At 45.7% G+C, this 22284-nt stretch overlaps 1 protein-coding gene across 1 annotated transcript in view; it reads right to left on the reverse strand.

The window, feature by feature from the left end:
• SETX (senataxin) overlaps positions 1-22284 on the reverse strand; it is a 383775-nt gene that overhangs the window by 217940 nt on the left and 143551 nt on the right. The window contains 2 exon segments of the mRNA XM_029613495.1: positions 3867-6443; positions 6863-8347. Coding sequence (XP_029469355.1) covers positions 3867-6443; positions 6863-8347 — 4062 coding nt within the window.

The following is a 22284-nucleotide window of genomic DNA, read 5'->3' on the forward strand; positions in this document are numbered from 1 at the left end:
TGAACAGGACCGTCCCAACACCGACCCTTGCGGCACTCGGCTCATCACTGCTCTCTCTTCCGAGTAAGTTCCATTTACCATCACACATTGTCTTCTGGCCTTCAACCAGTTTGCTATCCAGGTCACCACCTTGGCACTCACTCCCAAGCGTCTTGTTTTATTCACTAGCCTCCTGTGCGGGACCATATCAAAAGCTTTGCTAAAATCCAAGTAGATGACATCTAGTGCTCTTCCACGATCCATTCCTTAGTCACCCAATCAAAAAAGAACATAAGAACATAAGAAATTGCCATGCTGGGTCAGACCAAGGGTCCATCAAGCCAGGCATCCTGTTTCCAACAGAGGCCAAAACCAGGCCACAAGAACCTGGCAATTACCCAAACACTAAGAAGATCCCATGCTACTGATGCAATTAATAGCAGTGGCTATTCCCTAAGTAAAATTGATTAATAGCCATTAATGGACTTCTCCTCCAAGAACTTATCCAAACCTTTTTTGAACCCAGCTACACTAACTGCACTAACCACATCCCATGGCAACAAATTCCAAGAGCTTTATTGTGCGTTGAGGTGAAAAAGAATTTTCTCCGATTAGTCTTAAATGTGCTACTTGCTAACTTCATGGAATGCCCCCTAGTCCTTCTATTATTCGAAAGTGAAAATAACCGAGTCACATCTACTCGTTCAAGACCTCTCATGATCTTAAAGACCTCTATCATATCCCCCCTCAGCCGTCTCTTCTCCAAGCTGAACAGCCCTAATCTCTTCAGCCTTTCCTCATAGGGAAGCTGTTCCATCCTCTTTATCATTTTGGTTGCCCTTCTCTTGTACCTTCTCCATCGCAACTATATCTTTTTTGAGATGCTGCGACCAGAATTGTACACAGTATTCAAGTTGTGGTCTCACCATGGAGCATATAGAGGCATTATGACATTTTCGTTCTATTAACCATTCCCTTCCTAATAATTCCTAACATTCTATTTGCTTTTTTGACTGCTGCAGCATACTGAGCTGACGATTTTAAAGTATTATCCACTATGATGCCTAGATCTTTTTCCTGGGTGGTAGCTCCTAATATGGAACCTAACATCGTGTAACTACAGGCAACGGTTATTTTTCCCTATATGCAACACCTTGCACTTGTCCACATGAATTTCATCTGCCATTTGATGCCCAATCTTCAAGTCTTGCAATGTCCTCCTGCAATGTATCATAGTCTGCTTGTGATTTAACTACTCTGAATAATTTTGTATCATCTGCAAATTTGATAATCTCACTCGTCGTATTCCGTTCCAGATCATTTATATATATACAAGCCGTTAAGCCCGTTAAAACGGGCTACATCCCTCTGTCTCTCACCTCCCCCTCATTCTCTCTCCCCTCCACCCCCTACCTCCCTCCCTCTCACCCACTCCTCCCTCTCCTCCCACTCAGTCCCTCCCTCCCACTCAGTCTCACTCCCTCCCTCCCCCCTCCTCTCCCTCAGTCCCACTCCTTCCCTCTGTCCCACTCCCTCCCTCTCTCTCCCTCCCCCCTCTCCCTCAGTCCCACTCCCTCCCCCCTCTCCCTCAGTCCCACTCCCTCCCCCCTCTCCCTCTATCTCCCTCCCCCTCACTCAGTCCCCCCCTCTCCTTCTCCGTCCCACTCACCCTCCCACTTCCCTCTCACTCAGTCCCACTCCCTCTCTCTCCTCCCCTCTCACTCAGTCACTCACTCTCTCTGTCAGTCCCTCCCTCTCTCTCTCCTCCCTCGCTGCCACCGCCGTTAAGCCGTTAAAAAGGGCTACATCCCTCTGTCTCTCACCTCCCCCTCATTCTCTCTCCCCTCCACCCCCTACCTCCTCACTCCTCCCTCTCCTCTCACTCAGTCCCTCCCTCCCACTCAGTCTCAACTCCCTCCCCTCTCTCCCTCCCTCTCACTCTCCCTCAGTCCCACTCCCTCCCCCTCTCCCTGTCCCACTCCCTCCCTCCCTCTCACTCTCCCTCAGTCCCACTCCCTCCCCCTCTCACTCTGTCCCACTCCCTCCCTCCCTCTCACTCTGTCCCCACTCCTTCCCTCTCTCTCCCTCTGTCCCACTCCCTCCCCCCTCCCTTATCTCCACTCCCCCCTCTCCCTCTATGTCCCACTCCCTCCCTCAGTCCCACTCCCTCTCTATCTCCCCCCCCCCCTCACTCAGTCCCCCCCTCTCCCTCCGTCCCACTCACTCAGTCCCACTCCCTCTCTCCCTCTCACTCAGTCCCACTCCCTCTCTCTCCTCCCCTCTCACTCAGTCCCTCCCTCTCTCTGTCAGTCCCTCCTTCTCTCTATCCTCCCTCGCTGCCGCCGCTGCCACCCGCCGCCACGGACGCCACCGCCACCCAACGCCGCCGCCGCTGGACGCCGCTATGCCGCTGCCACCTGCCGCCGCCGCTACCACCGGACGCCGCCGCCGCCACCCAATGCCGCCGCCGCCGCTGCCTCCCGCCGCTACCACCGGACGCCGCCACCACCCAACGCCGCCGCCGCTGGATGCCGCCATGCGCTGCCACCGCCTGCCGCTACCACCGGACGCCGCCACCCAACGCCGCCGCCGCTGCCGCTGGACGCCGACATTGTTTTTTTCTTTTTTTCTGACGCTGGCTCAGACCGACGTGCTCGCCCGCACATGCGCGGTAGAGCTGGTCTCTACTGCGCATTTGCGGCACGTCGGTCAAGCTTCGTTTATTAGTATAGATTGAAAAGCACAGGTCCAAGTACAGATCCCTGAGGCAGTCCACTGTTTACCCTTTTCCACTGAGAAAATTGACCATTTAATCCTACTCTCTGTTTCCTGTCTTTTAACCAGCTTGTAATCCACGAAAGTCTATCAGATTTGTCTGACAGGACGTTCCCTTGGTGAAACCATGCTGCCTCTGGTCCAGCAATTCTGCGGTTTGTAGATAGTTCACTATTCTTTCCTTCAGCAGCGACTCCAATACTTTTCCCACCACTGAGGTGAGGCTAACCGGCCTGTAGTTTCCAGCCTCCTCTCTGTTCCCACTCTTGTGAAGAGGGACCACCACCGCTCTTCTCCAATCACTCGGCACCACTCCCGTTTCCAGGGATCTATTGAACAGGTCACTCAGCAGAGCCGCCAGCACATCTCTGAGCTCTTTCAGTATCCTGGGATGAACCTCATCAGGCCCCATGGCTTTGTCTACTTTCAGTTTTCCTAGCTCTTCCCATACATTCTCTTCCGTAAATGGAGTTTCATCCATTCCACTCCCCTCCAGTTTCTTGTTAACTAGCGTCTGTCCTTCTCCGGGGTCTTCTATAGTGAACACCGAATTGAAGTATTTGTTTAATATTTCTGCCATTTCTTCATCTGTCTCCGCCCGTTGATACTTTTCACCTTTCAATTTCACTATACCACTTTGGACTTTTCTTCTTTCACAGATGTATCTGAAAAATGTTTTGTTACCTCACTTTACCTCTTTGGCAATCCTTTCTTCTGCTTGACTTTTCGCTCAGTGTGCCAGTCAAAGTTCTAGAAACTTTGACAAAAGTGTTCCGTGAGAGGGCTCCATCTGATGATGTCACCCATATGTGAGGACTACCATCCTGCTTGTCCTGGGAGAAATATAGAACACACTGTTTGCCAGGAACACATGCACAGAATGGCCTCAGGGTAAAACAAACTCTATGGTTCCAAACCAAGAGAGAACTGCTATATACATATTATGAAGTTTATGAGTAGCGTTTAAGAGGAAACTTATCACAAAAACAAAGAGAAATGATAAAACCAATAGAAAACTATCTTCCCACATGACTGTATTGGTTCTATTAATTTTGTAACAAATAAAAAGGTGTTTAATTACATATTACAAAAAAGGAATTAAAAATACTTACAGATTCAAAAGTGTTTAGCATCATTAAAGGGAAGAAGATATGGAAGTAGTCTTTATAATCACGAAACCGGAGGGGAACAGGAGTTAAGGGAAACTGGCAGAGATTACTGGGGGCTCCAATACGGCAGAAGTTCAAGAACATTTCATGTTTCCACTGCAGGATCTCTCGAATGAGAAAAGCTTGATCCCATGGCTGACTGGATCGAGGGTTTACACGATGGTAAAGGGAAAACTGGTCACCTTCAGACCCTGGAGAAGTATTTTCAGCTTCAGTCCTTGAACGCTGGGCAATGCTTGTCTGATTGCTCTTGGGCTTTGCAAACCTGTTTTGGTCTAACACAAATTCTGGGACATTTAATTTTGGTTTTATGGGCTTCACTGCTTGAGGTTTGTTTTTTATAGCTAGTGGGAGTTTTGAAAGATTTTCAAAATCCTTGGTTAGGCTGGCATTCCGAGATGAGAAACCAGTGCTGAAAATTTTAACAGTAGTGGGTCTGTGGGGTTTGCAGAGAGAAGGGGGCAAGCCAGGTCTGACAAAGTGCTGATCATCTGATGTTCCAGGGTCAGAGTGCTTACAACAATAAATGCCAGGCAATTCAGCAGTCTGGGTACAATCTTTCTGTTTGCACAGAGAACCCCCAGAAGGAAGTGCTCTGGGTATAACTTCTGCCAAATCTATTGGATCATCAGTACCCATTTTAATGTCTGTATTTTCCTCCTGCGAACATAATTCCATATCTACAGGATTCTGCTGTGTTAAAAATAAGTTACCTTCCTCAGTCTCATTTTCAGTCTCCTCCTTATGCAAAGAATGGAGAGGTAATGAGAGAAGCAAAGGATCTTTTAAAGAAATACTAGGTTTGTTATCCTCTTGAATGTTTATGTTCAGCTCTACTGAATGTGTTGGATGGGCCATGTCGTCGTCATTGATTTTTGACACATTTGAGGCTTTCATGTCATGTTGTGTTGAAGTACTTCTTCTCCATTCTTTTCCTTCATTACCTGAATTGGAAACAAGTTCTCGGGTTGTTGGTTCTGTCCTATGTTCCCAAACTCCAGCAGACTGCACCAACTCATGAGCTACCAATTCTTGCCTATGTGGCTGTTCAGTAATTGCAGATCTGGCTCTCTTGGTACTATTCTTGGATATTTCTCCTAAATTCTTTTCTTTCTCTCTCTTTTTAGGTCTGGTTTGCCGATAGAACTGGAGGTCTTGGCAAGCCAACAAGTTTTTATGCCCTTTTACTGACAGAGCCCGAGGGGAAATTAAATTGATTTTTTGCCTCTTCTTAATTTCAAGGGCTCCTGCAGCTTGGCCATGACTGCGTAATTCTGCCAAACTATCCAAGGTCCGCTGAGACAGATCAAATGCCTTGCGGGGTGCCTTTTTCAAACCAAGTTTTTCTACTGTGGATGCTGGCTCGGGACACTTACGAGCCTTCTTGGGTGGAACTACAGCAGGCAATGTCCTTGGGGATACCAGTTTTCTAGTGTTAGCCTGATGGAAATGTATTTTATTTGACCTACCTACTTTACTCACTTTTTGGGGGCTTTTTGATAAAGTCTCAGTTCTGACTGGTTTGGCCTCTAGTAAGTCTTTGTGTCTAGGACATACAATAGCATCTTTTCTTTTCTCCTTGGTCAACTCTGAAGCATCAGCTAGTCTATGTGTAGTCTCTCTGTGCTTCTCTGGAAATGTCTCATTTGGGCTACTTTCAGCAGCAGCATCTGCAACAGTTTTAAATTTAGGTTGGTCTCTCTTTAGGTGTGATTCAGTTTCATTTAGCATTTTATTCATAGTGATTTTCCCTTTACCTGCTAACTTCTCCTCTGCATTATTAGCTGCTTGTTCTATTAAGTCATCAGAGATATAATCGGTGTCATATCCCCATTCATTATACTGGGCATCCCAATCTAAATGACTCTCTTTGGAGCAGTCTTGGGCTGAAGATGAACAAGGTTCTTGCTCCCGTTTCAGAATCTCAACAGATTTCTTCTTGTCATTTTGAGAGTCTGGCCAAACTGAATATATCTCATTCTCCGTTTCAAATTCAAAGAACTGTGAATCATATTCATCACATGGCACAGGAGAGCTTTCACCTTTCATATTTACATCCAAGCCTATAGAAGCACAAGATGTTGAAAGCTGCTCATCAGAACAGTCTCTTTTATTGTTTTTCCTCTGTATATGCATTACAGTTATATGTATTTTTTCCTCATCAGAAGAATCAGAAATGATGATTGGTTCATTGTGAGCCTTAATCTCAGAGAAGGAGCGATGGCTTTGGATGCCAATGGAAGGTCTAGTACTATCTTTCACTTTCCTCTCAACTTGATCTAGCACTTGAAATGCTGAGGTCTCCTGACTGGAATCCTCAGGGAAGCTCATCCCTTTGGCATAGGCAATTCGAGACAGCCTATTAAGATCCCTGTCCACCTCAGAGGATGTTAAGGTGTGGGAACTGACAATTAAGGAGCCTTTCCTCTTTGCTAAGGCACTTCCAGACTTCACAAGGGAACAATCATCATCACTCTCACTTAAAACATCCAACTTGCATTTCTTGGAGAAAGAACTGTTTTTTTAAAGATTTATTTTTGCATTTCTGGTATATATGCTCAGAATCATCTGAAGCACTCTCATCTACTTTGTCTGCACAGATGCTTCTTGTGCCATCCTTGAATGCATCTTTTCTTGAGGACAAGTTCTCCAGTTTGGTCTGCTCTAGGCCTAAGGCCAAAGATTCTGGCAATTTACTAGAGTTAACAGAATACTTTTTTTTCAATAAGGTACTTCTAATCACTGCAAGTGAAACACTATCCTCACTATCACTGATTTCCTCAGTTTCACTGAGTTTTGTACAAGATCTGGAAAACGTTAACAAGTTGTCAGATTCCAGCTTAATAGGACTGAGGCGCACACTTAAAATTTTATTTGTAGATTTCTCTCCATTTCCAGAGTTTTTGTGTGTACAGACCTCAGATGTTTTGTCATTATACAAAGCACTGCTTGTTTTGATCTTTTCTACTATTGTTTACTGGTTTAGAGTGATTGTTTTCTGCCTCCTGATATGAACTATCATTTGCCCTTTTGTTTTTTAATTTATCCATCACCACGGACAATCTTGATTGCCAATTGGACATGTCTACTTTGGTTTTAAGATTCTTGAGTTTTGTGGAATCGATTACATGCTTTGGAAAGGAAGGTTTACTGCTTTCCCCATCCCATTCAACGGCACAAGGATTACAGCGAGGGTCAGTACTCAAAGACTCTCGCCCCCATGTTCCCTCTTTTTCTCTACCTTCCCACAGGCTTTGGCATGTGGAAGTAGACTCTTGATGACTGGTAGTGAAATGGCCATCAGATGGAGATCTATTCTCAATTATGTTTTGTTTGGCTACATCACACTGTTCAATGTTTTGAAAATCCTTATGCCTTCTTATTGCCACAACGTTGTCTGAAACTTCCCGTTCTTCAAATGATGTTTTAACACCAGAATTGCCTTGAGCAATAGGACATTCTGTTTCTAAACACAACTTTGAATCTTTAATGCAAGTTTCTAAGAGACATTCTTGAAAATTCATATTTCTATTTGCAGAAGGGCTCCTTTTACAACCCACATCTGTCCCAATCTCTGAGGATAAAGGTGAACTGGAACTATTTCCACAGGGTGTTCCCATATAGCATTCATCTCTGTCCAGATTTTCTTGCTTAATAAAAGTAGATGGAAATTTACATATTGAATTTCGCTCCACAGGGGAGCTAACAGTTACTGACATTCTGTCCTTGGTGTTTTTTATTATCTGCTTCAAACAGGATTCTAAACCGTGAGCTTCTTGTTCATTGAGTATCAAACCCTGGAATGAACTGCCTCTCAAAAGATGGTTGAGTACATCTAGGAACTTCTTGCAAGTGCTCTGTTGCCCTAATTGACAACCTTCCTTCAGAAGGCTTCGAATCAACTGTACGCAGGCATACTGGACAGAGCTAGTAGCTTGTGAGTTTGCAGACATAGGAACAGTCAATGAAGTGCTTGATGTTATTTTAGGGCAGTGAGTAGGCATTTTCTCTGTATGTCGCCTGAAGTCTTTGGCTGGCAGCATAGCACATTTGACCAATGTTTCCACCCATTTTTGGGAGCTGACCCACAGCAAATGTAAACACTTTTTATTTCTGTGGAGTTCAATCACAGATACCAAGATGAGGATGAAAAATTCAGTGACCTGGTCACACAGCTCAACTCTCCTGTTGAGGACATCCTTGATTTCAGAGTGCAGGTGGTGAATGACCTCCACAATATAGGCCACACCTAAATCTTTCAGGTCCATCACAGACTGAACAAAAGGAATGAACCACAGGAAAGTGCTATTGTGTACTCTCATGTCTTGACCAATATCAGACTGCAGCACATTTGCTAGAGTCTGCATTTCTTCATACATATTGGGGCAGTAATCTGGACATATGGCACTTTTCCAACCAGCATCCTGCAAAAACAGAACAAAATACAAACCAATGTTTCATTAATTTATTACAAATTCTTTAGCACATAATATTTTCACGAACATGCGAGGTGACCTATGGCTATTGTGAGGTCGACTGTGTCCCCTTCACAGAAAACTAGATAATAAATTTAGATATCTCTAAAGCTCATTACACATTTGCATGGTGTTTGTAAAGCAAGAACTCAACCAAATTAAAATTTTCTGCCCTACCAAAACAGTGATCTTCATGAAATAGTACAGTATTTCACATTTTAGGTTAAAGTATTGCACATGCACAACAGTTTCTTCTTTCAGAGCTGTGGTTTTTAACTTTTAGCATGTTGAGACCCCTGATAACTGAATCCCTCCCCCCAAGAGGCAATATCTTCATGTGTTAAGTTTGCAAAAATAGCTCCAGTATATAGTGCACGAATTTTCTAAATTTAATGTTTCTATTTTATTAATGCATGCTTATATTTATTACTACATTATTTTATTATGATGTATTTATTGTATTAATTTTGTTGTAAACCTCTTTGGTTTTAACTTAGTTATATACTATCTTCCTTGAACAAACAATTAACATTTTTAGGAAGTTTTCCCTTTTGCAATTTAAAATAGAGTAACAAGTCATCCTGGTCATTTCCAGAAAAAAACAGTTTGGAGCTGCACTTTTCCTGTACTCCATACACTCATCTCTACTGAACCACTACTCTAGTATATTAATAATTTTCTATGATTTCTTACCAATAAAACTGGACCAAAATGCAGAGCAACAAAGATCTCATTCAACTACATGCCTCTGCCACCTTTTAAGTTAAAGGCCCGATTTTAAAAGGGCCGTGCACGTAAAAACGGGGGTTTACACGCATGGCCAGGTCTTGTGCGCTGCGCACATTTTAGAACAGGCATGGCCTGTTACGGGTAGAGACCATGCACACTGGTATCCCCACCCAGGGGCTCTGACCTGGTGGGCTAATCTCATATAAACACACTATTACTGAGATTGTACCTGGGGGCTTGAACCCAGGAGCTTATTCCCTACACAAAGAGCCAAATACAAACTTGGATTCAGTATGTCATGGTTCCAGGTAAGAAAGTAAGTTTGAGCAATAGGAAGCTAGAACAAAAAAATCAGATCATATTTTTATATATATTTTATATATCTTCTCCCCCCTCAACCTAACCTTCCAACTGCAGCCACACTCTTCTAATAGACCTATCAGAAGAGCGTACAAGGACATGCTGCACACCCAGCCGGCCAAAACCTCACTAAGGAAACGCGCCCTCTCCACAGCGGGTCCTCCCCTTTGGAATTCGCTCCCACCGGACCTCCGCCAAGAACCCTGCCCTCTGGTTTTCAAAAAGAAACTAAAAACATGGCTATTCAGCCAGGCATTCCCGGATGGTTAAGGTCCGATGAATGGCGCTTCACAGCCGTTCTTCCACTTATTCCACTGTAAATATGTCATTGTAAATATGTTTTAATTGTACCAATCATGTTAGCATTCATGTTTTAATTGCATCCCATTTGTTCACTGAAAGTTTGTATCAAACTAAGTTCGTATCAACCTTGTTCCATGTATCCGCCTCCTGGGGCGACAGTTCAGTTCTCTGTAAACCGGTGCAATATGTATTCTATACAGGAACATCAGTATATAAAAATAAAAAATAAAATAAATAATAAATATAGAAGTAGTAATGGTAGATAATTTAGTCCTGGAGGAATTCTGCGCTACTGCGGAGCGTAGAATTTGCGCAGAAATCCCCCCCTGCACAGAAATGCCATTTTCTGCGCAGAAAACGGCAGGGGAGACACTGGCATGATGCGAACAGAGCGAGCGAAGATGAAGGCCCCTGTGTGCCATGGGACGCGCTCTGCTTGCAGCGACGATGAAGGCCCTGGCGTGCCGTTTGCGGTGAAGATGAAGGCCCCGGTGAGAGTGAATGTGTGTGTGTTTGTGGGGGGGGGGGGGGGGGGAGGAAGGGTTGTGGGGGAGGGGAGGGGGTGTGAGAGAGAGGGGGGGAATGCTTGAGTGTGGGTGCCAGAGAGAGGAAGCCTATATGAGGAGATTGTGAAGGAGTGTGTATGCGTGTGAGAGATTGGGAGCGCGTCTGTATGAAAAAGGGATCATGTGAATATGAGATAGCTAGCCTGTGTCAAGGGTTGTGTATGTGTGAGAGACAGCCTGTGTGAAGGGGTGCATGAGAAAGAGACATAGGTAGCCTGTGTGAGAGAAAAGGGGAGTTTGTGTGGGTGTCTATGCAAGAGAGAGGGACCCTGTATGAGGGGATATGTGTGTGAGGAAGCCTGTATGAGGGTGTGTGTATGTGTACTAGAGAGAGGGAACATGTGTGTGAGAGAGGGAGGGACAGAGAGAGCCTGTGTGAGGAGCAGTACTGAGAACGGGGTCAAACTCTGTGTCTGGCGATAGAGTGGAAGGGGTTGAGCCTAGAGGTGGAGGGGAGAAATACTGGCAGGTGGAGAAGTTGAGGCCTGAGAGGGCAAAGTGGCCAGGGGAATAGGGAGAGTGAGTGGGACACTCTTGCAGTGAATTTCTAAGGAAATTCTGCTCAAAATATTTAAAATTCTGCATCTCTAAGTAATAACTTTCTGTATTAATTTAAAATGTAATTACTTAAAGACTGTCATGTAAATTGTGTTGTTTTGACCAATATACAGTTTGCAGAAATTTGTAGAATTTTAAGTTTTTGTGCACAGAATTCCCCGAGTATAATTGTTACATATAGATATAAAAAGCTTACATTTCCAAAGGATCAGCCGTACCATCACGTCCAAGGCGCTCTCTCCCCTCTCTTTCTCGCTGTCTCTCCTTATACACGGCCACGCGCGTAACACCCATTTCGCGCAGAAGTGCCAGGCCCTGCAAAAGGGGTGGGCTGTCCCAAGGAAGCATACGTTGGCAGCTGGCTGGCGCATGGAGTTTACTTCTGCTCCTGAGGAGCAGTAAGTATAAAAATTTTAAAAATGGGGAAGGTTAGGGTTAGTTTAGGAGTCGGAGAGGAGAGGGGAAGAGGTAGGAAGGGTGGGGTTAGGGATAGAAGTTCCCTCCCAGTCCGCTCCTTAATTGAAGCGGACTGGGAGGGAACTAAGGGAGGCCCGACTGTGTCACTGCGCGTATTTTTCTAAAATCTCCCCCCCTGCACGTGGAGCAGGCCACCTACCTGCAAATGCGTGCACAGGCATGAAAATCTGGTGCACATGGGACCTGTATTTTATAATAGGCACGCGCCGGCTTTTTAAACTCTACCTTTTAATAGTTTCATTACATATACTGTTTAAACACTCCCTCAATTTTAATAGTGTGTGTGCATTCACTTGAGTCACTGCTGCTTGTGTTTATACTAGGAGGCAATCACAGAACTCTACATCAAAGCTGGAATAACTCAATCTACCCAAGGAGTAGATTCCCCAATTTATTTTGGCTTTTATGTAGTGCTGTACAGCAGAGACTTTCCAGGCTATTACAAGTCCCCATCTCAAAAGATTTTATAATTTAACTGGGTATCTGAGGCAATGGAAGTAATAATGGACTTGCCTAAGTTCACCAAAGCATGTCAGTAGATAAAGAAGAAAATTTAAGCCCTGGTGGTCTGGTTCCCAGCTCATTATTCTAATTACTAAGCTACTGCCAGTATGTAATGGTCATTTTAGAGTCAACTCCAGGATTTAAAACTGCAAGCAATGGAAGAGAAACCAAATTAAGTAATCCAGAACTAAATACTGGAGTAACTAATCTGTGAATAGAAGAGTGTGTACATGTGTGAAAACAGCAGAAGTTTCATGCACAAAAATTGTTGGACAGTACAGACAATAGAAACCACCTCTGCATTTACAACATCAATTATACATCTTCCCCCACTCATGATAAATTGTGTGATAATGGAGCAGTCAGACATCCTCTTAGCAGAGTGGTATATGCTCTGTATTGTAATAATGTTAATACAGTTAAGTCAAACTTAAAACTCACTAAAGTTATACGAAATTCAAATCAACATCAATAATTAGTTTTGTGTTTTAAAGGAAATCTAAAGGAGTTCTGAAGGCACTGGCAGGTTCGCTGAAAGTCTTATTCAATAGATCCAAGAGGGAGCAGGCCTGGGGGCAGGCTCTAGCCATGCTCCACAATGAGAATAGGCTGACCCATCCACAGGAAGAGGAGATGGGGGTTGACTTGCCCTCTTCTTCCAAAGATGGGTCGAGATGATGTCGGACGGTATGAAGAAGGGTTTGTCACTCAACTCCCTCAAGGGCCAAGTAGCCACACTGGCCTGCTTCAAAGCTGAAGTGGACGGTTTCCGGCTATCGACCCATCCAGATTTGCCCCGCTTCCTAAAAGTGGTTAAACAACTCCAACCACCCCTAAAGTGGCTGGTGCCTCTATGGAATCTCAATCTAGTATTAGACTTCCTAGCTGGGGCTTCCTTCAGACCAACAAGCGGTCTGTCACTACGCCTCTTACGTTGAAGACGATATTCCTGGTAGCAATATGTTCAGCTCGTCGCATCTCCGAACTACAGGCACTATCCTGTCGGGAACTGTTCCTTAGGTTCACGCCTGGAACCATACAACTGGTCTCTCGGTTCTGAAAGGGCTGGGACCTTCCGGAGGGACGAGGTGCCTGGAACTGCGAGTTCCTGTAGGGTCTAAAGCGCTGCGATCCTCTGCCCTTGGTTCTTCTGGGGGAGGGACGCTGAGATCTTTCACTCCTATCTTCCGGTAGCCGAGGCACTGGGGATTTGCCCCCATTTGCTGGCTAACTTCTCCAATTCACTTTCGAACAAGAGAGATCCTTTAAAACAGTGGTTCTCAACCGGTGTGTCGCGACACACCAGTGTGTCGCCAAGAACATGCAGGTGTGTCTCCAACTTCCCGGTCCCCCGCTGACCCAGCTCCTCCCCGGTCCTCCTCCGTCCGGGCTTAAAATGCTGTCTGGACGGAACGCAGCAGGACAGCTGGAGTCAGTGGCACCGGCATGGTCTCTTCTTCCCGCCCCCCTCCCCGCGGCCCAGAAGAGAAGTGGTGAGCATCGGGTGCATGCCCGGGAAGAAGAGACCATGCTAGTGTGGTCAGAATTGGACCGAAGAACAAAAGAGAGGCACGGTCTGAAGAATGTGCAGCGCGGCTCTGAGGAAAATGAAGAAGAGCGTCAACCCCCGCGGCCGATGGGACTCCTCCTCCGCGAGGGCTGAAAATGAAGGAGGTTAGGGTTGGGAGGAGGCTGCTGCTGCCGCTAGTTCCGGGGGGGGGGGGGGGGAGGGGGAAGGAAGAGAGAGTGAATGAGCAAGCAAGCATGTGTGTGAGTGAGATAGCATGTACATGTGTGATTGAGAGCCTGTATATGTGAAAGAGAGTATGTCTGATTGAGAGCCTGCCTTTGAGAGAGAGAGCGCATGAATGTAAGTTTACAATTGGGAACCTATATGTGTAAGTTTGTGATTGAAAACCTGTTTGTGTGAAAGAGTATGTGAGTATGATTGAGATCCTTTGTGTGTGTGAGAGATCATGTGTATGTATGATTAAGAGCCTGTGTGTATAAGTAAGGGAGAAAGCATGTGTTTGTGTGTGATTGAGAGCTGGTTTAGGTGAGAGAGCATGTCAGTATGTGATTGAGAGCCTGTGTGTAAATGAGAGAGAGAGAGCATGTTTGTAAGCATGTGAATAAGAGTGTGTGTGAGAGAAAAAGACAGAATATATGTGGGTGATTGAAAGCCTGTGTGTGTAAGGGTGAAAGGATAGACAGCATGTGTGTAAATGTGTAATTAAGAGCCTATATAAGTGAGAGAAAAAGCATGTGTATATGTGAGTGATTGAGAGCATGTGTGTATAGGTGTGTAATTGAGAGCCAGTGTGAGAGAGAGCGCTGGTTTGTGTTTGAGAGAGAGGAAAAAGTTCCAAGCAAACCACCCTTCCCTCCTGCTAATTCAAAACAATCTCAGGACACCTGGATATAGGAAAATTAGTTCTTACCTGATAATTTTCGTTCCTGTAGTACTACGGATCAGTCCAGACCATGGGTTAAGCCCCCCCGTTCCAGCAGGTGGAGACAGACAAAAGTTCTAAGGGCAGCCCATATAAGGACAAGAACCCACCTGGAACCCTCAGTATAACCATTGTCAAAGCAGAAAATACAAGATCAAGCAAGTAACAGGATAACTAGAAATGTAATTTAAACCAACAAAATAACAGAACAATTGAATGAACTGTGTAACTAAACGCTCTTGTATATCTACCCCCGATTATCGTAACGATGCTTCCGGTGCCTATTAGTAGATTCCAGTAAGATGATGCAGGTATCAAAAAAGAGAGAGTCCTATAAGAAGGAAAAAATAAAAAATAACAGGAAGAAAATTCGAGCGGCCAGAAGAACGGGCGGGTGTCTGGACTGATCCGTGGTACTGCAGGAACGAAAATTATCAGGTAAGACTAATTTTCCTTTCCCTGTACGTACCCGGATCAGTCCAGACCATGGATGTCCCAAAACTTCCCTACAGAGGGTGGGACCCCAGACAGTCCCACCCGAAGCACCTGCCAACCAAAGGAACAAAAGGCTGGAGCCTGAACATCGAGTCGGTAGTGACAAGCAAAAGTATGAAGAGATTTCCATGTAGCCGCCCTAGATATTTCTTGCGGCGACACTGATTGAGACTCCGCCCAAGAAGTTGCTTGAGAACGTAAAGAATGAGCTTTTAGGCCTTCAGGAACTGGTCGGCCCTTGTAAATCTAGGCCGAAGAAATCACCTCCAACCAGCGAACGATCGCAGCCTTAGAAGCTTGCTTCCCCTGTTGGGTCCACTCCACAGGACTAAAAGGTGATCGGAAACCCGAAAAACATTAGTGACCTCAAGATAGTGTAATAAGACTCGTTTGACATCGAGACGACAAAGATCACTATTACCAGACACCGCAATATCCTCTGGCGAAAAAGCAGGAAGTTCCACAGACTGGTTAACATGAAAAGACGAAACAACCTTAAGTAAGAAAGAAGGTAAGGTCTTGAGAGAGACGCCCGAGTCTGAAAAATGCAAGAAAGGGTCTCTACAGGATAGAGCTTGAAGCTCAGTCACCCTCCTGGCAGAGCAAATAGCGACCAAGAAGACAGTCTTGAGAGTCAAGTCTTTGAGAGTGGCTCAACGGAGAGGCTCGAACGGTGCCGAACAAAGAGCTCGAAGAACCAAGTTTAAAACTCCACGAAGGACAAATAGACCGGACAGACTGTTTCAGGTGCTTAGCACCCCTGAGAAAACGTACAACATCTGGATGAGAGGAGACTGCCTGACCTTCGATAGAGCCCAGGAGGGAACCAAGAGCTGAAACCTGAACTCGCAGGGAGCTAACCAAAAGACCCTTGGAGAGACCACGCTGAAGAAAAGTGAGAATAACCGCAACCAAAGGCAAACGTGCCGAAACACCCAACTCCTCGCAGTCGTTTTCAAAAACCTTCCAGACCCGGACATAGGTAAGCGATGTCGACTGTTTGCGAGATCTGAGGAGTGTGGCAATAACTTCATCCTTATATCCTCTTCGTCTCAAACGTCTCCATTCAAAAGCCATGCCGCTAGACAGAAGCGATTCGCCTGGTCGAAAAATACGGGACCCTGCCGCAGAAGATGGGACAGGTGACCGAGACGAAGAGGTCTGTCCACAGTGAGATTCACCAGATCCAAGAACCACGGCCGTCGGGGCCATTCGGGGGCCACAAGAATGACGGGACCGCAATGGAGTTCTATTTTCCGTAGAACCTTCCCCACTAATGGCCACGGTGGAAACACGTAGAGAAGAACGTCGGAGGGCCAGGGAAGAACCAGTGCATCCACCCCTTCCGATCAATGCTCTCTCCACCAGCTGAAGAACCGGGGAGCCTTGGCGTTGGATAGCGTCGCCATGAGGTCCAGGTGAGAGGGACCCCACCTGTGCACGATTAGGTCCATCGCTTCGTTTGACAGCTCCCACTCGCCGGGATCGAGATGTTGTCGACTGAGGAAGTCAGCTTGAATATTCTCCTTGCCTGCTATGTGGGAGGCCGCCAGGCGATCCAAGTGCCTCTCTGCCCAGAGAAAGAGCTTGCTGGCCTCTAGCACCATTAGACGACTTCGAGTCCCCCCCTGTCGATTTATGTAAGCCACCGTGGTGGAATTGTCCGATAGCACCCGGACCGCTTTGTGGCGAATTAGAGGAAGAAAAAATTTGAGAGCCAGGTGAACCTCTCGGGCTTCTAGACGATTGATGTGACACCGAGACTGGGAGAGGGGCCAGAAACTTTGAGTCATTTGAGATTGGCAGACAGCCCCCCAACCGGAGAGGCTGGCATCTGTCGTCACAATAAACCAAGAGGGAGTCAAAAGAGGCAGCCCCTTGAGAAGATGTGCCGGGGAGAACCAACATTGTATATTGGCTATGGTAGAGTTGGAGAGAGGGAGAATCTCTTGGTATTGCTCAGACATCGGTTTCCAACAGGATAACAATGCTTTCTGTAAAGGACGCATATGAGCAAACGCCCAGGGGACAAGATCGATCGTGGAAGCCATGGTCCCTAAAACTTGCAGGTAATCCCATGCCGTGGGAAGCGGTAGAGAGACAAAAGTGTTCAACTGATCGATCAGGTTGAGAGTCCGTGAGTCCGAAAGAAAACTTTCCCGACCCGAGTGTTGAAAAGAGCACCAAGGATTTCTAGCTCTTGTGAGGGCCGAAGATTGCTTTTGGAGTAGTTGATTATCCAGCCGAGAGATATGAGTAGTGCTAAAACTCTGTTTATCGCGTGCGTGCAGAGGGCAGCAGACTTGCCCCTTACCAACCAATCGTCTAGATAAGGATGGACTAAAATCCCTTCTCGTCGGAGAGCTGCCGCAATGACTACCATGATCTTGGTGAAGGTGCGGGGAATGGTGGCGAGACCGAAGGAAGGGCCCGGAACTGGAAGTGCTGGTCTAGGACCATAGCGTCCATTCTGCAGGGATTTCTCCTTCTTTCAGGGAGTCACCCTCATCATCTGAGGTGTCTGGGTCCCTGTCAGGGAAGTTCTTGGTTAGGCATGTCTTGAGGCATCCGAGCCGGGCCAGGAGGATCTTGTGTTTCCGGCAGGGGTTGAGCCTGGGGTGCAGCCAGGGCTGATTGCACCTGAATGAAGGCTTGCAGCCCTTGGAAAAATTCCAACCAGGAGAAGGTCCCTGGATCTTTGTTAATCCCAGGAGGAGTCGGAGTAGGGGCCCCAGAGGTGCCCTCTTATGGTGAGCCATCTCGGAGATGCATAGATCCAGGGAGCTATCGTCAGTAGTTCCGGAACCCATTTCCGACAGTAAGGGACCAGGCTTGGTTCCTCCTGGGCTTCTTCGCAATGTTGACACAGACAGGACTCCAATTCAGGCTGCGTGGCTCTTATGTGGCAGGCTGTGCAAAGAGAATGCCTTCTGGCCTTCTTGGGCACCAGTGCCATTGTCTGTATGTGTTTGCGTGCGTGCGTGCAGTTGCAAACGCGGTTGGGCATGTAGTTATGCGCACAGGTGCGCTCAGTTGTGTGCAGGGTGCGTGTGTCTCAGTTTGTATTGGATGCTCGCAAGTTAGGCGCATCAGCCGCCCGGCCTGCCCTGCGCATACCACCGGTCGAGAAGGGAAGATGGCGCCATCGACCCCCGAGCGCAAGATGGCGCCCCCTGTGGGTCTCCACATGTGTGGACCCTTGCACACATCGGGGCCTAGCCCAACCAAGGCTGCTCAACCCGATTGGTGCTCCCTTTTAACCTCACCAGAGAAGAATTCGGTACGGCAATCCGAGCTCTGGAGTCCGGAGACCTGAATTAAAGATTTTTTCTTACCTGGTCTCGGCGCTTACCGATCGTGTGCTGGACGGTCTCCAGCTGTGGGGGGGAGAGGGAATTACCTTCACCGTCGCACTTGTTTCTGCACCCGCTGCCTTTCAGCCACACTGGGGGTTAAGTCCACGCCGGAAACTGGCTACCGGACCAAGGCACACCTCTGAGGGATATCGGAGATCACCCTCAGTAATTCTTGACTGGGGGAGGGACCCCTTAGGTATCACCGCAGGAGAGCAGGGCTCAATCTTCTTTAAGGTAAATTTTGTTTCTTCTTTGCTGTAATTCTTAACACTATTCTAGTGTGTGGGATAGTGTCCGCATCTGCTAGGAGACGGAGAGATACTGAAGAGCTGAGGTTACTGCAGGGGTATATCTAGAGTGACGTCAGCTTGAAATCTGACTCCGTCTCCCATCTGCTAGCAGAAGAGCACAATACCCACTGGTCCTCAGTCCATCTGGCTACACACTAGGAAAATTTTATTCAACAAAGCTGTTGTACCAGTGATCTAGATTTTCTTCTAATTCCACATCAGGTTCAACTCAACAAATTATTAATATCATATTACTTTTATGGTAATGAACTCTGTTGATGTCCAAAGGGCAGACTATGTGTGACCATTTGTCTGCATAATATTTTTGTGTTTTGTTTAATGTTCAGATTTTGTATGTTTTTACTGTACCCCCACCCGAAACAAGGGAATGGATAAGTATTTTATTTATTTATTTAAGGTTTTTTATATACTGGCATTCATGAAACAATCACAATTAAATAAACTACCTACGATCTAATAGGTTGCAGAATCCGAGGCAACATCTATTTATTTATTTATCTATCTATCTATCTATATATTTTTTTATTGCACATTGATTGACCGATAGACAACAGTGAGAGGTAGTAAATGGAACCTACTCTGAGGAGAGAACAGTGATAAGTAGAGTGCCTCAGGGATCAGGTTCTGGGGCTTGTTTTGTTCAATATATTTTTAAGTACCATAGTGGAAAGGTTAGAAGGAAAAGAAGGGAGGGGGGGGGGGGGGAAGTGACATCACCACTAGCGATGGCAGCTTGATTTAGCCTGCTCTCGACCTAATCCGATAACATCCCCAATCTTAAACTATCTGTCGGGTATTCTGAGAGTGGTCTTCGAGAGGAGACAGCCTAGTACATAGAGCGATGGCTTCTTAGAAGAAAAAATTTGACTTTAACATAAGAAAAATGCTATACTGGGTCAGACCAAGGGTCCATCAAGCCCAGCATCCTGTTTCCAACAGTGGCCAATCCAGGCCATAAGAACCTGGCAAGTACCCAAAACTAAGTCTATTCCATGTTACCATTGCTAATGGCAGTGGCTATTCTCTAAGTGAACTAATAGCAGGTAATGGACTTCTCCTCCAAGAACTTATCCAATCCTTTTTAAACACAGCTATACTAACTGCATTAACCACATCCTCTGGCACAAATTCCAGAGTTAATTGTGCGTTGAGTAAAAAAGAACTTTCTCCGATTAGTTTTAAATGTGCCCCATGCTAACTTCATGGAGTGCCCCCTAGTCTATTATCCAAAGAGTAAATAACCGATTCACATCTACCCGTTCTAGACCTCTCATGATTTAAACACCTCTATCATATCCCCCCACAGCTGTCTCTTCTCCAAGCTGAAAAAGTCCTAACCTCTTTAGTCTTTCCTCATGAGGGGAGCTGTTCCATTCCCCTTATTTTGGTAGCCCTTCTCTGTACTTTCTCCATCGCAATTATATCTTTTTTGAGATGCGGCGACCAGAATTGTACACAGTATTCAAGGTGAGGTCTCACCATGGAGCGATACAGAGGCATTATGACATTTTCCGTTTTATTCACCATTCCCTTTCTAATAATTCCCAACATTCTGTTTGCTTTTTTGACTGCCGCAGCACACTGAACCGACAATTTCAATGTGTTATCCACTATGACGCCTAGATCTCTTTCTTGGGTTGTAGCACCTAATATGGAACCCAACATTGTGTAATTATAGCATGGGTTATTTTTCCCTATATGCATCACCTTGCACTTATCCACATTAAATTTCATCTGCCATTTGGATGTCCAATTTTCCAGTATCACAAGGTCTTCCTGCAATTTATCACAATCTGCTTGTGATTTAACTACTCTGAACATTTTGTGTCATCTGCAAATTTTGATCTCACTCTTATTTCTTTCCAGATCATTTATAAATATATTGAAAAGTAAGGGTCCCAGTACAGATCCCTGAGGCACTCCACTGTCCACTCCCTTCCACTGAGAAAATTGTCCATTTAATCCTACTCTGTTTCCTGTCTTTTAGCCAGTTTGCAATCCACGAAAGGACATCGCCACCTATCCCATGACTTTTTACTTTTCCTAGAAGCCTCTCATGAGGAACTTTGTCAAACGCCTTCTGAAAATCCAAGTATACTACATCTACCGGTTCACCTTTATCCACGTTTATTAACTCCTTCAAAAAAGTGAAGCAGATTTGTGAGGCAAGACTTGCCCTGGGTAAAGCCATGCTGACTTTGTTCCATTAAACCATGTCTTTCTATATGTTCTGTGATTTTGATGTTTAGCAGTTTTAAGCAGTATTTGTATCCGGGAATGGTGGCGCTAGGGATGGAATGTTTACATAGAGATGAATCAGACCACTGATTTGGATGTGATTGGTGGATCATCTACAGATGTGGAGGTGACGTGCCTTCCCGTGCTGAATTCCAACAATGGTTTAAGAAGCTGCGCAGTGACATACTAGCAATAAAGCAGGAAATTGAGAGTACTGACACAAAATTGAAAGGAGACGTACTAAAACTAGCCAGCAGGTGGAGGCGGCCAAAACACTGCTCAATGATTATTTTCAGCTGAAATAATGTCAGACAACTTATGATAAGCTTGCTCTCTTCTACTCTGTTCTTAATGAGCGAATGAAAGATCTCGAGAATTGCTCAAAGAGAGCCAATTTAAGATTTCGGAGGGGTTCTGGAGGCAGTTGAATATGGTGACTGTTTCCACGTGGTTGATAGCATATGCACCGCCATATTGGGCCAAGAATCTCATAATTTTGAGCTACCCCAGGTGAAATTGGATAGGGGCCAAAGAACGCTAGGGTCCGCCTGAGGAAATTTGCCCAGAGACATAGTAGCATGCTTTCATAATTCCTCTATAAAGGAGATAGTGATGGCATTGGCCTGGAAGAAGGGTCAGATTATGTGGAGAGGCCATAAAGTGGAGATCTTACAGGACCTTACTATGATCACCATTCTAAAGTGGAGAGAGTTTAAAGAGGTCATATTGGTTTTCATGCCGCTGAGTGTTAAATATCGTTGGCTGATTCTGTTTCGCCTTAATTTTATATCGAGGGAGTTACATCTAGGGTGTGCTCAGTGACCGAAGCAACCGAAATCATACAAGCAGCCGGATGGGAAGTTCCTAAGGCATCTGTTAGCGGACGGGAGATGCAAATCCATCTAGATGACAGCAAGTGGTGAACAGAGGAAGGAGATTGAAGCACCAGTCCAGGAGTTCCTTTTCATCTCTTCCACTTTCCAAAGAGGCTCTGACTTGAGAGATGGCGTGCTGCTTCTGTGATTTTCATTCAGCATTTTGGACAGGCTGCAGGCATAGGGAAGCCTATATTATAGTCTCCATGCTACATATGATAGGATGTATTTATATTTTGATAAGGAGAGGTTACTGCTTTTTCTGCTTACTCTATTTTGCATATTCAGTATAGTGGATTAAAAGTGTATTTACTTTTTGTATTGCAGGGGTTGGTCAAGAGGGTAGGAAAAAGGTTTTTGGCGGGCTGGCATGCCATTCCTCACTGAGGAGGGATTCCACTGTGGGGGGCTATGGAAGTAGTTGGGGTTGGTTGAGATAGGGACAAGGTTGGAGATGTGTGTGACTGGGAGATTCTTTGGCTAAAAAGGGTTCAATTGCATTATTTCTCTGGTAATGGGGTCTTTTTTGGTGGAAAGGGCTATAGGGTGCAAGTAGTTTGGAATGCATGGCTGGGGTGGGGGCGGCTGTTATCTCACTATGTCTACTTTAAAAATCATTTTGTGGAATACCAAGGGACTAAACTCCCCTGGAAAAAGCCAT

This window comes from Rhinatrema bivittatum, chromosome 8 (assembly GCF_901001135.1).
Source record: "Rhinatrema bivittatum chromosome 8, aRhiBiv1.1, whole genome shotgun sequence".
Lineage (NCBI taxonomy): Eukaryota > Metazoa > Chordata > Amphibia > Gymnophiona > Rhinatrematidae > Rhinatrema > Rhinatrema bivittatum.